The following is a 13,963-nucleotide window of genomic DNA, read 5'->3' on the forward strand; positions in this document are numbered from 1 at the left end:
AACGGTCGTGACTGTTCCTCAGTTTCCCCCACCCCCCTCCCCTCTCTATCTTTCAACTGGGGAAAGAACCGATCCGCTGTGGGAGAAAGAGGGGGCTCCAGCACACGGAGGCGTCGATTGGTCACGAATGCTCCGTAGTCAAATCGTCTTCCACACTCGTTTCCACCACGCGGGGCTCCTGATCTCAGGGTTTGCTGTGAGCAATATCGCGTGGTTGTTGTTCTGATGTCTCGGCCGGTCGTTATATACAGAACTCCAGAGCCAAGCTTCGATTTGCTATGCCTCCATGAACTAATCAAAAGAGCCCGCCACTCATTTGCCTTTCCACTAGAAAAGAAATTGTGAAAATTAGAGATTGAAGGAGAGCTAGCCGAGTTAGAATGACTCGAAGAAACGTTAAAATCTCGTCATCAGAAGCCGGCCGTCTGTTTATCAACTCGCAAGTCAAAAACCCAACTGTATGGAGTGGTGGTGGAGGGGGAGTTGCCGATTTCTCACGTCAAGCCACCAAAATGGCGGGCTCAGTTATTGCGGATCCCTGAGATATTCAAATTTGCTTTGAAAAAGCCGCTGTTCGAAGCTAGGGCGCCGGGAGTCTTGAGTCTTTCGTACTGTGACTACAACGTTGGTCACATCGACGATCAGGAGCGTGCTTTGATGTGTCGGCAGTCAGGAATCGGCAAGCCCATGGCCTACCCGCTGTTTACATCATGACTAGGCGAGGTCTAGGCTTGGGCTGCTGATATGCATTGGTCCAGTGGTTCGGTCGAGATAGACCATATCACGCCGTTCGAGGCTACGGCAGAATCGGAAACCAGTTGCCCAGGAGAGACCATTGCGGCTGTCGTTGAAACCCCACAACTATAATCCATAATTTCATGCTATCTCTGGTCTCTCGAAGGCAGATCAAGCATTCGCAGTGCACTTGTCCTATTGCATGAGGTCGGCTCCTCCCCGCCGCATGGTTGCGGTCGCGAGAGTGAGTCAGAGTATGTCATAGCCGCAGAGAGTGCGAGAAGGTAAGCCCCGACATTGGAACTGGTCTTGTCTCGATGAAGTCGTGATAGAGTTCATCGGCATCAGATGGTTGGAAGAACGGCAAGGGTACTTGCTCATGGCTGGGGCCAATGGCAAGCCCTAATAGCGCAACTCGGGGCGAGATCCGAATCCAGTAGCATGCGTGTCGCTATGACATTACGACAAGCGGCGGATGTATCTCTTGCAGGGGTGGACTGATATCAATCCTCCAAAGGACCAGCAGGATGGACCGGACGATCTTTAGGAGCATCTTAAGGAGTCTCACGCGCATGGCAAAGGGGCTTGCTCTTGATGCCCAGCCAAAACCATCTTGAGCACCGACTTCTGCGAAGCTCGCACTAAGAGGCACATGACGAGGCAACAGCACATGAAGTTGCGAGGACTGACAATGACCTGCCTTCCCCGCCCGACTAATACTCTTTGACGATCACGCCACTGTCGGTCACTACTCAGGGCCGGCATGCTCAGCGTAGCCGAGGAAGCGAGGCGGCCGACTGTGGCCGGCCCGAGCTGCGGGGGTCTGATGCGACGTTGCGTTGCTTATGTCGACGACATGCCGTCTGCTTTGCCCGTTGGTCTTCAAGGCGTCTAAAATTGCCAGTGTCCAGCTTGTTGAGCCTCGCGGGGAGTGTAAGCTAATTGACAGGCACGAACCATCCCTTGATTTCCACCGCATAGCAGTGACAGACTGTGCAATGAGAGAGAATGAGAGAGGGGGAGGGGAAGGCATTTCAAGACCAAGTTGCGAGTTATTGCTTCAAGCTTAGTCGTTGTCGTAGTCGTCGCCGGTACGATCACCAAAGGGCCTTTCATCGGATTTCATAACGATGGCTGACAATATGGCAGGCCCTCACCTGACTTCCGTCTGTTAAATACCAGTATTGCTCTGAGATTTTTGAACAGGGAAGACTTGGATGCCAGAGCCCAAGAGATATCTCAGACATGAGCATAGGACTGATTTGACCTCGAGTCTTTCGACTCTGCCATGGAGGCAACGAGGAAAGAGTTGATTTTTATCGAGAATTATAAACCGAAGAAAATAAGGTTATAAATAAATAAAGAAAGAAAACCTGCCAAAATCCCGTAGCATGGAAAGGAGACCCTGCAGCAGCCATTTACTTCTTTTCCCTGACCTTCCGTTAGGTTCTTCTTCTTTCTTCAACTCAGAAGAAAGCATCCACACATCCGAGCATCCATCAACGACAAGAGTCGTGGTGATGTGGGGTTTGTCGACTAATTCCGGGCAAGAGATTCGTGCGGCTGCGCAGGACAGATGGAGGCGCCCAAGTTCCCGCCGGCTCGGGTCCTGGGGCGCACATGTGCATGTCTAGTATACATCGGCAGATATACATGCGCGGCCTATCGCGGGCCAACCGTATCATGTAGGCGTAGCAACCGAATAGTGGTGTCGGCGTCTGCATGGGTAGATGACGTCCTGTTGTTGGGCCGGTGGGGGTCTCGCGACAAGACGCCTGTTGGCATGTGGGTTTTTTGGAGGGGCGAGGGGGGGAGGGAAAGAGAAAGAATAAGTCGCGCGTCGGGGTGCATTTGCCCGTTCCAACGACGCGGATTGGAACGGGTATAGCAAGCGCTGCCAATCAAGCGCATCACAAAGGGCTGACTGGGACCGGGCCAGCTGAATTTCTCTCTCTCTCTCTCTCTCTCTCTCTCTCTCTCTCTCTCTCTCTCAGTTCATGCCTTGTCTTGTTCTTCCACGCCGTGTTCCCAAAATGGGCATGCATATTGAATACCCCTCGTTGTGTCGCCCACCTGTTGTGTCAGTCACTAATCTGAGAGAATCACGACTCTTGCAACTACTCCCTTGGGAATAGTGGCTCAGGGAAGGAAAAAGAGACGAAAAGGCTCAACGCCGATAGGGCGGCGTACCATGTTTCCCGTGCACCGGGTTATCAGAGGTGCATGGAGTAAAAGTACCCCCCTGGGCCCCGGTCACTTTCATACTGCGTCATTCCCGGGCGCTCACGAGGTGGGGGGAGGGGCAATTCGGGGGGCGGGATCAGGGGGCTTTGGAGGGGACATGGGACGCTGGTGGGATAGGATGGAATGCGGCGCGGCAACTCAATGGACTGGACCTTCCTCTCGTCTCTGTCCTACTCACAGAGTACACTTGCGCAAACCCCAAGGGGATACCTCAGGACTGACTGGATTGGGTAGGTAGCCAAGTACTGTAATCTGTATCTGCACTCTGTAGTCTCTCCTGCGCAGATAGCAACGTGGTTTCCGACAAGAAGATGCGGGACGAGGTGGAAAGAGTGCCGAGGGAGCACAACACGCACCCGCTTCCTTGCTTGGATCCCCTCCCCTCCCCACGCCCCTTCCTCCTTCCTTCTCTTCTCTGATAAGTGACTGAGTGATTCCTCCGTGTTGTTCGCATACAAAAGAACTCTCTTTCGCCGCAGACGCATCTCGCTCTTGACGTTCTACAATACTCTTCTCTCTCCATTTCGACTTACTTCTCCTCCCTCTGTGATACCCCCATCCTCTCATCTCCAATTACTGTAGACCGCAATCATGGCCGACGTCAAGCAGACCACCCGTACCTTCACCCTCAACACGGGCGACAAGATCCCCGCCATCGGTCTGGGCACCTGGCAGTCCAAGCCGAACGAGGTCAAGCTCGCCGTCGAGGCCGCCCTGAAGAACGGCTACCGTCACATCGACACCGCCTTCGCCTACGGCAATGAGAAGGAGGTTGGTGACGGCATCAAGGCCTCGGGCGTGCCCCGCGAGGACATCTGGCTTACCACCAAGCTCGACAACCCTTGGCATAAGCGCGTCCCGGAGGCCATTGCCAAGTCCCTTGAGAACCTCCAGACCGACTACGTCGACCTCTACCTCATGCACTGGCCTTCCAGCACCGACCCCGACGACCTGAAGAAGCACTACCCCGACTGGGACTTCGTCGACACCTGGCGCGAGCTGCAGAAGCTCGTCGGCACCGGCAAGGTCAGGAACATTGGTGTCTCCAACTTTGGCCTCACCCACCTCGAGCGCCTCCTCAAAGACCCCCAGACCAAGGTAAGTTGTAGCTGTCTTCTGCGACGGTCCCCCGTCCGTCATTGGGAGAAGAAACTTCGGCCACTGACACAGAACCCAAGGTCGTTCCCGCGGTGAACCAGATCGAGCTCCACCCTTGCAACCCTTCCCCCAAGCTCCTCGACTACTGCAAGTCCAAGGGCATCCACGCCACTGCCTACTCGTGCCTCGGCAGCACCGACTCGCCCCTCTACACCAACCAGACCCTGCTTGAAATCGCAAAGGCCAAGGGTCGCACTCCCCAGCAGGTCCTCCTCCAGTGGGGCCTCGCCAGAGATGTTAGCGTCATCCCCAAGTCCGTCTCTGAGGGCCGCATTAAGGCCAACTACGACCTCGACGGCTGGTCCCTGACCGACGACGAGATCAGCAAGATCTCGGCTATCCCCGACCGCTTCAAGGTCTGCGACGGCACCTTCCTTCCGGATGGCGTCAAGGTCTTTTTCGGTGATGATGAGTAAACGTGCGGGTCAGATAGACAGGACGGTGTGGTTGTGACCAGGTAGAAACTCATATAATGAGTATGAGAAATGGACAAGTTAAAAGAAAAAAGGGAGTAAAACAGCGCTACGGCGTGACAAATTGCTGCGATAGGCGGCAGCTCGGGCTCAAAAGTCCCCATATACGAAACGAATAAATGACGTTCAAATTTAATTTTTTTGGGGTTACCCTTCTTCAAAGTTTGGACTTGTGCTTCTCTTCCCTCATGATATCGGCCACGTTCTCCCGCAGCTCCTTGGCAAAGTGCTCGGCGTCCTCCTCGTCCAGCTCCTCCCTCCGGCCGCGGCCAAACATGGTGAAGCTCTCGCTATAGCGGCCGCTCGCACGGATCTCAGGGCGCGGAATGAGATGGAAGTGCATGTGCATGACGACTTGAGCGGCGGCGGCGCCGTTGTTCTGCACGACGTTCCAGTCCTCAACGCCTGTCGTGCGCGCGAGCGCGTTGGACAGCACGCGCAGGTAGCGGCCCATCTCGGCCGACTCATCGGGCGAGGCATCGGTGAGCTTCGGGCGGTGCGAGCGAGGGCAGAGAAGGAGGTGGCCGCGTGATAGCGGGAGGATGTCGAGGAAAGCGATGAGGGTCGGGGTCGAAAGTACGACAAAGGCGGGCGTCGGAATGCGGTTCGGATCGAGCGTCGCGTCGTCCTGGGGCGGCGTCGCAGGATCGTAGGCCGGGTACTCGGTCGCGATCACGCAGAAGGGGCATTGCGATTCGGGTGGTTCCACACCGGCGTCGAATTGTGCGGCGGGCGTCATGATGGGCTGCCGGCGAACGGTGTTGTCGTGATGGGGGTGAAGGCCGTCGTAGAGGGTGTCGAAGAAGGATCGGGCATTATTGGGGGGTGCGGGCGTATACAATAGCTTCTGGCTATGTCGGGATCTGAAGCATTGCCGTGTCCTCGCTGACCGGATGTGGGACCTGGAAATATTTGACAGTCAACCAGTCGGTGAAGTCATTAAAGGAGGATGGTTCGAAGAGACGGGGGGGTTTGCTGGCGTGCTGCATGTCCACGATTTGTTTCCTACCAGGTCCCGGCAAGCTGGGCGGCAGTAAACACCGACAACCTCGGGAAGTGGGCCATACCGGAGGTCCCGTTGCGCTCCATACCCCCCGACGGGCTGGGTGCCACAGGTGCTAATGGCCAGGCCTCACACCGCTCAAAACCTTGGTAGGCTGAACCTTTTCTGCCGTCCCGATGCGCCTTCACCGCCTAACAAATTGTCATCCAGCCCACCTCTGCATTTCCAATCCAGTCCGTCGTGAAGAAGAAAACCGCCGCCGCCCCATCCGACGCGCCTCACAACCTCTCGCCCTCCCCGAACGAACGACCCCCTCCTCTTTAAGGAATCTCAAACCACCGAAGAACGAGGAACAAGATGTCTCGCGAAGCCTACCAAGTCCCCACCGCCGGCGCGACCTCCGCCCCTAGTGCGGCTGCCTACACCTCCTACGGCGCCGAGGGCCCCCAGATGCAGTACCTCTGCGGCGACTGCGGCCTCAAGTTCCAGCTGCGTCGCGCTGACCCCATCCGCTGCAAGGAGTGCGGTTGCCGTATCTTGTACAAGGAGCGTACCAAGAGGTGAGTCCCACAAGAGCTCCGAGATTCTGCGCGCGATGGCTTGTGCTGACTCCTTTTTTTCTTTCATTGCAGAATGGTTCAGTTTGAGGCGAGATGATGCCGTTCAACCGGGGATGTTTCAATGTATACGCAACGCGAGGATGAACGAGCACCGGGAGGAGCTTGGGATGCTGGGCGGGATTCTTACACAGATCCGAGGGTTGATACCGTATGAGACCTCATGCCGTGGGTTCACTGGGTCGCTCATGATGAAGAATGGGCGTTCCACCAGAAGAATGCCGAGGAGGAATTGTCTCGGCGCACGAGCGCACTTCGGCCGCCCGCGATCTGAACCAAAAAAAAAAAAAAAAACACATCAAAGGGCGCCGAGATCTGCAGGAGTTACGGATTGGGGGGTCAAAATCAATTCATAGAGCAAGGCAACTTTCTGCACCTGTTCTTCCTTTTCGAGGTATCTCATGATAATGCAGCAACCAGTCTTAAAAACGCCGTCCCCTGCCCGAGCTTCTTCCTATGTGCAAAAACGTGTCTCATCCTGACTGGCCATCACGTCGGCCGCGTGTGCAGGTACTTTGCGAAGCTGCCATCAGCCATGATTGAATCGCCCTCGGCCTCCATGGCCGCCTCGTAACGGGCCTGGAGGCCTTCCCGGTCATCCTCGTCATCCGGCATATCGTCGTCGTCAACGTCGCTAGCCACGTCGATTCCGTCATCGTCGTCATCTACGGGCTTGACGACCATCGACTTCTTGCCCGCGTCCACAGACATACCCTTCATCATCTTGTCCAGCTCATGCTCACGAGCCTGGCGCTTCTTCTCCTCCCGCTCCTGTCGCCTGCGCTGGAGCTCGGGGAGGTAGTCCTGCTTGAACTCGGCCGCCTTCTCTTCCACGGCCGCGAAGAACTCGTCCATACCCGTTCCGAGGCGCGAGCTGACGGGCACGAAGCTGAGGTGGGAGTAGAACTCTTCCAGCATGAGGCTCATCGAGTTGAGAAGACTGCCCATGTAGCCACTGCCGCCGCTGCCGCCTTCTGACGTCTCGTAGCCGCCGATGACATCGCTCATCTCATCCCGCTGAAGGGCGGCCTGGAAAGCCTCGAAGTCCGTCATCCACTCCTTCGCAAAAGTCGCGTCCTGCACATCGGTCTTGTTGAAGACCAGGATCATGGGGAGTTTGGTCTTGTAGAGAATACTGCAGGCGTACAACATGTTGCTCATAAATGTGCTTGTGGAAGTGGTTCGCGGCGTGTCGATGACATAGGCGATGACGGTCGGGAATGAAGAGGCGAGAGACTCGAGGAGGATGGTTCCACTGGCGGACCAGACAAAGACCTCGATCTGTCCGGCTGCGGTGCTGTTAACTCATGAGCTGGCAGGTAAGTGGCCGGCATAGACTCACGTGTGTCAACAAGAATGTTGTTGATAGGCTTCTTGTTCGGGTTCTCGGGGTCCGGAGCTGCGCGCTTCTCCAGCAGGTTGACGATCTGGTCGACCTTTGTGGCAAAGAGGTTCAAGGACGTCAAGATTCCACCGTTGGGGCCCAGGTTGTACTGCTTCATAACTTCCTCGTAGTTGACCGAGTCGCGAATGTCGATGTTGCTCTCGAAGGGGACATTGAGAACGGCCGGGTCCAGGTTGATGACATACGGCGGATCTTGCTTGCCGTGCAGGTAAGAGTTGATGCGTCGCATGAAGGTCGTCTTGCCGGAACCTGTGGGAGGGAGTATTGGTCAGCGTGACAGTCCGGATTGCGGGGAGTAGAAGGGATTGGTCTCACCAGCCATGCCGACAACGACGATGGAGGTAGGCGTATTGGTGGGAACATTTTCCTGCGCGGACGCATTCTCAGCGGGTGCGGCTGCGGATGTTGAAGCCATTTTGGTGGTGATGATGATGTCGAGTGTGTAGTATGCGGCTTGCACGGGTGTTGCTGCGACCGCTAAGAAAAAAAAGTTCTGGAAGAGATACTGTAGAAGAGCTGAGTGCCCCGCGCGGGGCGTCAGAGTGGATGAGACCCCCTGTAAATCTCTAATCAGACGCCCCCCAATCGGATTTAAAATCTCAATGGCCCGTGCTGACGAGTGACGTCCGGCCTGCATCGCCAACCCGTTCTTCTGCCTTGAATCAGTGAAAACAAACAGCCCACTGCAGCGACTGCTCAAGTCAATCCTCGCCGGCTCCGTACCGCATGCTCGAGCAACCATGGATGGCCTTGATGAGTTTGAAAAAGCTCTCGCCGCCGAAAAGGGAGAGAAGGAGCGCATAGAACGCGAGAAAGAAGAGCGCAGACAGAGGAAGAAGCATCGGCATCATCACCGCGAGAGGTCTTCCGACAAACATCGAGAACGCGATCGGGAGAGGGACAGTCATGGAGATCGTGACAAGGATCGGGAACGCGACCGAGATCATGATAGACATCGTCATCACAGATCGCGACGACACGAAGAGGACGAGGAGGATGGCCACAGACACAAGCGATCTCGCCATTCGAAAGACGACGAAGAGCGGCGGTCAAGGCACAGACACAGAGATAGAGAAAACGAGCGCCACAGCGAGAAGAACAAGAAGACAACGGACCCTAAGGAAGACTTGCCAATACCCGACGAGGAAGCCACGCCTCAAGGCAAGACTGCAGACGCGCCGCTCGTACGCGATAGCTGGATGACTGCCCCATCGGCCCTCGACATCGACTATGTCCAGCGCAAAAAGGAGGAGACCAAGCCGCCACCAAAGGAAGAACCGGTCAGAGTCATTCACGAAAGGGAAATCAACAGAGAGTTTGGTGATCTGAGCAATGTCACGACGTTGGATGAAAAGCTCCCACCAGCAGAGAGAACTATCAACTACACGTTTGGGGATAATGGTTCTCAGTGGCGCATGACCAAGCTTAAGGGCGTGTATTCTATGGCAGAGGAGTCTGGACGATCGGTTGAGGACATTGCTCTGGAGAGGTTTGGCGACTTGCAGGATTTCGACGACGCCAGGGAGGAGAAGATTGAGATGGATCGTCGCAAGGTGTACGGCGAGGGATATGTGGGTAAGGAGAAGCCGACTGGCGACTTGTACCGCGAGCGCCTGGAAAAGCACCGCGTTGACAGGGCATCCGAACGGCAACGCGTCGCACGAGACGGCGCCGAAATGTTTGAACAGGGCACCGTTATTCCTGACGACGCCATGCAGCACACCCCTATGGACCAGACCGCATTAAACAGGCTGCGAGCTCTGATGATGAAGGCCAAGCTGCGCAAGGCGCCGGATGCTGCCAAATTGGAAGCCGAATACAACCAAGCTGCGGCCAGCTTTGCCACCAACGGGCCGCAATCGGTCGTCCTGGGCGTCATGGATAACAGGATGCTGGCTGGAACCCGTGGCGAAGTCAAGGCCATCGAGAACAAGCGCGGCCAAGAGCGCGGGAACGTGGAAGCGAACGAGGACATGTCAATCGAAGACATGGTCCGCGAGGAGCGCAGAACACGCGGTCAAGCCGGCGGCGAGGGCATGCGACTTGCTGAGCGCATCGCCAAGGACGGCAAGTTCGACAACGACCTCGACTACATGGACGAGAACGCCGACAAGCTCGCGAAGCGGGTGCACAAGTCCGAGGTCAATCTCAAGAATGTGGCCGTCAACGAGTACCAGAAGGTGTCGCGGATACTGGACAACTGTCCGCTGTGCCATCACGAGGACAAGGGCCAGCCGCCCTTGGCACCGGTTGTTTCTCTCGGTACGCGCGTCTTTTTGACGCTGCCGACGGAACCGGAGGTCAGCGAAGGTGGCGCCGTCATTGTGCCTATGGCGCATCGCAAGAACCTCGTTGAGTGCGACGATGACGAATGGGAAGAGATCCGGAACTTTATGAAGTCGCTCACGAGGATGTACCACGAGAAGGGACAGGAGGTCATTTTTTATGAGAACGCAGCAGCGCCGCAGAGGCATCTCCACGCCGCCATGATGGCTGTGCCCATTCCCTACGAGGAGGGCGCCACAGCCCCGGCGTACTTCAAGGAGGCCTTCCTCACCACGGATGACGAGTGGTCGCAGCACCAAAAGATCATCGACACGGCTGCCAGGGCCCGAGATGGCATGGGCAGGATGGCGTTCCGGCGGAGCATCGCCAAGGAGATGCCCTACTTCCACGTGTGGTTCACGCTCGACGGCGGCCTCGGCCATGTTGTGGAAAACGCCAACCGCTGGCCGAAGGGCGACCTCTTTGCGAGGGAGATTATCGGGGGCATACTGGACGTCGGCCCGGACGTGATCAAGAGACAGGGGCGGTGGAACAAGGGCGATCGCCGAGTCGAGGGATTTAACAAGAAGTGGAGGAAGTTTGACTGGACCCGAGTCTTGGCCGACGGCTAGCTGGATGTTGTCATCGGAACTGAATAGATAGGGTGAGGATGGGATCAATAAGAATACCTCGGTTGAGAAAAGCCGTGAAAGCATGGTTCTAGACCCCCCCCCCCCCCCCCCCTTGGAGCAATCTTTTCTCCAAGCTTCAGGACCCGCCAGCCCGCCGACCGGTGAAGCCAGACGAGCCAGACCATATGGAGCTTGGCACGACGGCGGACATAGCAGATGACACGCCGTGAGTAACTCGTTGGGGGCACATTGACCGAAATTGCGGGAGGCGACAAGGGCACCTTATTCAGGCGCACCAATCGTCAAGCCGGGGGTGATGGACACGGATGGAGTCTCTCCCCAGCAACCCCGCGATTGTCCCCGCAGTTCGGGCCGTCTCCAATTTGTTCGCTGCTGTTTTGAGTATTCGCTCTCGCTGGCATGTTCGGTCCAACGTCGCGTTGGACCGAGAGAGAAAATAAAAGATTGCCGAGACCCATGACAGCTCGCTTGCGTTTATTTCAACCTTGGCAGGTGACTGAAAATGATGGTTCGACTTTGGCTTGTGGGCACGGCGGTGAGGGGTTAGGGAGATGTGCGTGTATATAAAGGGGAGCAGTCGGTAGTAGGTCAGTAGAGGGCTCTCGGTATCAGCGGCTGTGAGACCACACTTCATCATGATCGCAAGAAGACTGCTTTCTCTCCTGAGCCTCACGGCTCTGGCGATGGCAGCCCCGGCCGCCGAGGCCATCAAGTAAGTCAAACAGACAGAATTCCAGCATGACCACCGTCATCTGACGACAGCCCCTCCAGCCAAGGCGATGAGAAGCCCTTCTTTTACAAGGGCCACGATCTCAGCTCGCTGAAGATGCTTGAGGAGTCGCAAAACGTCTTCGTGGACACGGCGCGCGGCAACCAGGAGCGGCCGGCCGACGACATCCTCGCCGACGGCGGCATGAACGGCGTGCGGCTCCGGCTGTGGGTGGACCCGCCCGATGGCACGTACGGGCTCAACTACACCATCGACCTCGCAAAGCGGTTCCAGGCCAAGGGCCAGCGCATCTTCCTTGACTTCCACTTCTCCGACAGCTGGGCCGACCCGCAGAAGCAGCCGGCGCCGGCGGCGTGGCCGACGGAGCTGGAGCCGCTGGCGGGTCGGCTGCGCGAGTATGTCCGCGAGACACTCGTGGCGTTCCGGGACGCCGGCGTAACCCTCGACATCGTCTCACTCGGCAACGAGATCCGCCACGGCATGATCTGGCCGCTGGGACGCGTCTCGGTCGATGTGCAGCCGTGGTCGGCGACGGTAGCCAACTTCTCCAATCTCGCTACGCTCTACAAGGCGGCCCGCGCCGGTGTCAAGGACGCCACCTGCGCCGGCGTGCCCAAGCCCGAGGTCATGCTGCACCTCGACAACGGCTGGAACCGGACGCTGCAGGAGCGCTGGTACGGCGCCCTCGTCGACAACGGCGTGCCCCTGTCGGCCTGGGATAGCTTCGGCTTCAGCTTCTACCCCTTCTACGGCACCTCGGCCACATTCGCCAACCTGCGTGAGGTCCTGCGCGTCATGGCCGACAAGTACAACAAGCCCATGCAGGTCGTCGAGACGGACTACCCGGCCGTGTGCGACGGCCGCTGGAACCCGATCCCGGAGTCCTCCGAGCCGAGCATCCCCTACAGCGTCGCCGGCCAGATTCAGTGGATGGCAGAGGTCATCCGCATCGTCAGAGAGGCTCCGAGAGGCCTCGGACGCGGTGTGTGGTACTGGGAAAGCCCCTGGCTCAACAATACATCTCTTGGAAGCGATTGTAATGATGCTATTCTGTTCGAAGCGGACTATAGCGCGTGGCCGAGGACGGTAGGATACTCGAGAGAGAGTGTGAATGTTTTCCTGGATTAGTGGAGCAGACCATTGCCTCGGTACAGCACATACCTAGACACTAGTACATAATCCAGGTACCTAGGTACCTAGTAGCTTATATGTCACTCAACTGTCCCAGGCCCTCCCTTGCGACTGCAAGTCGAACGACATGGTGTTCCATTCCCTTGGCGCTTCTTTTCAAACAACTCGTCATGTCTGGCAATATCTGGTAGGGGTTGGCTGTCATCGTCGAGATCTATGTCAAAGTTCGATATGCCGATGCCCCGAACTGTTGGTGCGCTGCGATACGTTCTCGTGCACAGTGGTCGGTTGAAACGTGTCCGTCGAGCACGGAATCTGGCTGGATTGAGGAGTTGAAGTGCTTATGTTGCCGGTGTCGCTCCCGTCCCCGGCCTTAGTCGCAGCTTCGACCTCGGCGTTCAACTGGTCGTGTAAGTCTTGGATCCGAGCATCATAGATCTGCTCCATGGTCATACTGCTGGCACTAGTAGGAAATCGTCGGCGGGTGACACCTTCAGTTGTGACTTCAACCTGCAGCTTCTTATTGACTTCAACGTCGATGCCACTCTGGTCGTTGCGCGCGCGCTCCAGCCGAGTCTTGGCTTATTTGAAAAGGTCTTCCAATTCAGCTCTCTGAGGAAAGGTAAAGTCCTTGCTCTGGAGCATATCGTCGTAGAGCCGGACGGCCTGAACCCCATGGCCGACAAAGCTGTCCCTTGACATGAAAAGCAGCATATGCATGCCTGCTTGGAGAGTCCTCCCAAAGAGGTAGCTCGCCATAGAGCTCAACGGCCATGGCCTCCGCCGTGTCGGTGTTGCGTTTATCCCATGTTCCAGATCTCCTTGTAGCGCAGCTGGAACACGGCTGGAACTCTCTATCAGTAGCCTACTCAATGACTTGATCCTAGAGCTCTCACTCAAAGGCGAAGGACGAAGGAAGTGAGTCAATTCTATGTAACTCAAGATGGAGAACAATCAGCCAGGGGTCATCATGACGCGCTCTGATAACTGAAAGACATCCACAGGGATTTGATTCAACTATTATTGCTGATGTTGTTACATATCTCATTACAGTTCCTATCACGACTAAGACCGCGGATATCATCGCACAAATCGATCATCTCTTGGGGCCACAGGAAAAGACAAAGTACAGGGGCCAGGGACAAGTCACTATATCACAGTGCCTAGAACCTGATGATAATGTTAGGAATTTCTGAATGCATCCATGTGAAGGCGGTCATGATTAGCCATGTGTGACTGGCTTCTGGTAGTCAACCAGTGTGGCTCAGGTTGGCTGGGACATCATTTCAACCCAAGCCCGGGCCGGAATAGCAGTACGAAGGGCGGCATACGTATCTACATCGACCACGGCGGCATTGAAAGCGCCCCGACCCAGTCGTGAGTTTAATCAATCAGTGTTTTCCGCAGACCCTCCACAACTTACAAGAGTGATATTTTTTCCCCTGTAAATTTGGCCAGGCGAGAAACCATGCCAAACGCAATGCCAAACGGACAGGCGGCCCCGTTCAAAGTAAAAAGAACGTACTGTAGCAATGCCGGTATTGCGACG

General features: G+C 56.4%; 6 protein-coding genes across 6 annotated transcripts; 4 read left to right on the forward strand and 2 right to left on the reverse strand.

The window, feature by feature from the left end:
* The first annotated feature begins 3,334 nt into the window (after positions 1–3,334).
* Positions 3,335–4,753, forward strand: CDEST_02212 (Putative aldo/keto reductase, aldo-keto reductase, NADP-dependent oxidoreductase). Its single transcript, XM_062918371.1, has 2 exons — positions 3,335–4,077; positions 4,158–4,753. Exons 1-2 carry the CDS (start codon positions 3,571–3,573, stop codon positions 4,551–4,553), a joined length of 903 nt encoding a protein of 300 aa, XP_062774422.1. The 5' UTR covers positions 3,335–3,570; the 3' UTR covers positions 4,554–4,753.
* A 1-nt stretch (position 4,754) lies between these two features.
* Positions 4,755–5,581, reverse strand: CDEST_02213 (Putative histidine triad (HIT) protein). The gene has a single exon (XM_062918372.1). It carries the CDS (start codon positions 5,347–5,349, stop codon positions 4,768–4,770), a length of 582 nt encoding a protein of 193 aa, XP_062774423.1. The 5' UTR covers positions 5,350–5,581; the 3' UTR covers positions 4,755–4,767.
* Positions 5,582–5,678: 97 nt separating this feature from the next.
* On the forward strand, positions 5,679–6,660 carry CDEST_02214 (Putative RNA polymerase archaeal subunit P/eukaryotic subunit RPABC4). The gene is made up of 3 exons (XM_062918373.1): positions 5,679–5,762; positions 5,824–6,173; positions 6,246–6,660. The coding sequence occupies exons 2-3, from the start codon at positions 5,971–5,973 to the stop codon at positions 6,268–6,270; spliced, it is 228 nt and encodes a 75-aa protein (XP_062774424.1). The 5' UTR covers positions 5,679–5,762; positions 5,824–5,970; the 3' UTR covers positions 6,271–6,660.
* On the reverse strand, positions 6,661–8,105 carry CDEST_02215 (Putative GPN-loop GTPase, P-loop containing nucleoside triphosphate hydrolase, GPN-loop GTPase 1). The gene is made up of 3 exons (XM_062918374.1): positions 7,951–8,105; positions 7,573–7,884; positions 6,661–7,519 (listed from the first exon to the last, which is right to left on the reverse strand). The coding sequence occupies exons 1-3, from the start codon at positions 8,048–8,050 to the stop codon at positions 6,720–6,722; spliced, it is 1,212 nt and encodes a 403-aa protein (XP_062774425.1). The 5' UTR covers positions 8,051–8,105; the 3' UTR covers positions 6,661–6,719.
* Positions 8,106–8,272: 167 nt separating this feature from the next.
* On the forward strand, positions 8,273–10,606 carry CDEST_02216 (Putative cwf19-like protein). The gene has a single exon (XM_062918375.1). The coding sequence runs from the start codon at positions 8,376–8,378 to the stop codon at positions 10,530–10,532; it is 2,157 nt and encodes a 718-aa protein (XP_062774426.1). The 5' UTR covers positions 8,273–8,375; the 3' UTR covers positions 10,533–10,606.
* Positions 10,607–11,085: 479 nt separating this feature from the next.
* On the forward strand, positions 11,086–12,512 carry CDEST_02217 (Putative glycosyl hydrolase family 53, glycoside hydrolase superfamily). Its single transcript, XM_062918376.1, has 2 exons — positions 11,086–11,265; positions 11,325–12,512. Exons 1-2 carry the CDS (start codon positions 11,189–11,191, stop codon positions 12,409–12,411), a joined length of 1,164 nt encoding a protein of 387 aa, XP_062774427.1. The 5' UTR covers positions 11,086–11,188; the 3' UTR covers positions 12,412–12,512.
* Positions 12,513–13,963: the final 1,451 nt, after the last annotated feature.

This window comes from Colletotrichum destructivum, chromosome 2, assembly GCF_034447905.1.
Source record: "Colletotrichum destructivum chromosome 2, complete sequence".
Taxonomy (NCBI): Eukaryota; Fungi; Ascomycota; class Sordariomycetes; order Glomerellales; family Glomerellaceae; genus Colletotrichum; species Colletotrichum destructivum.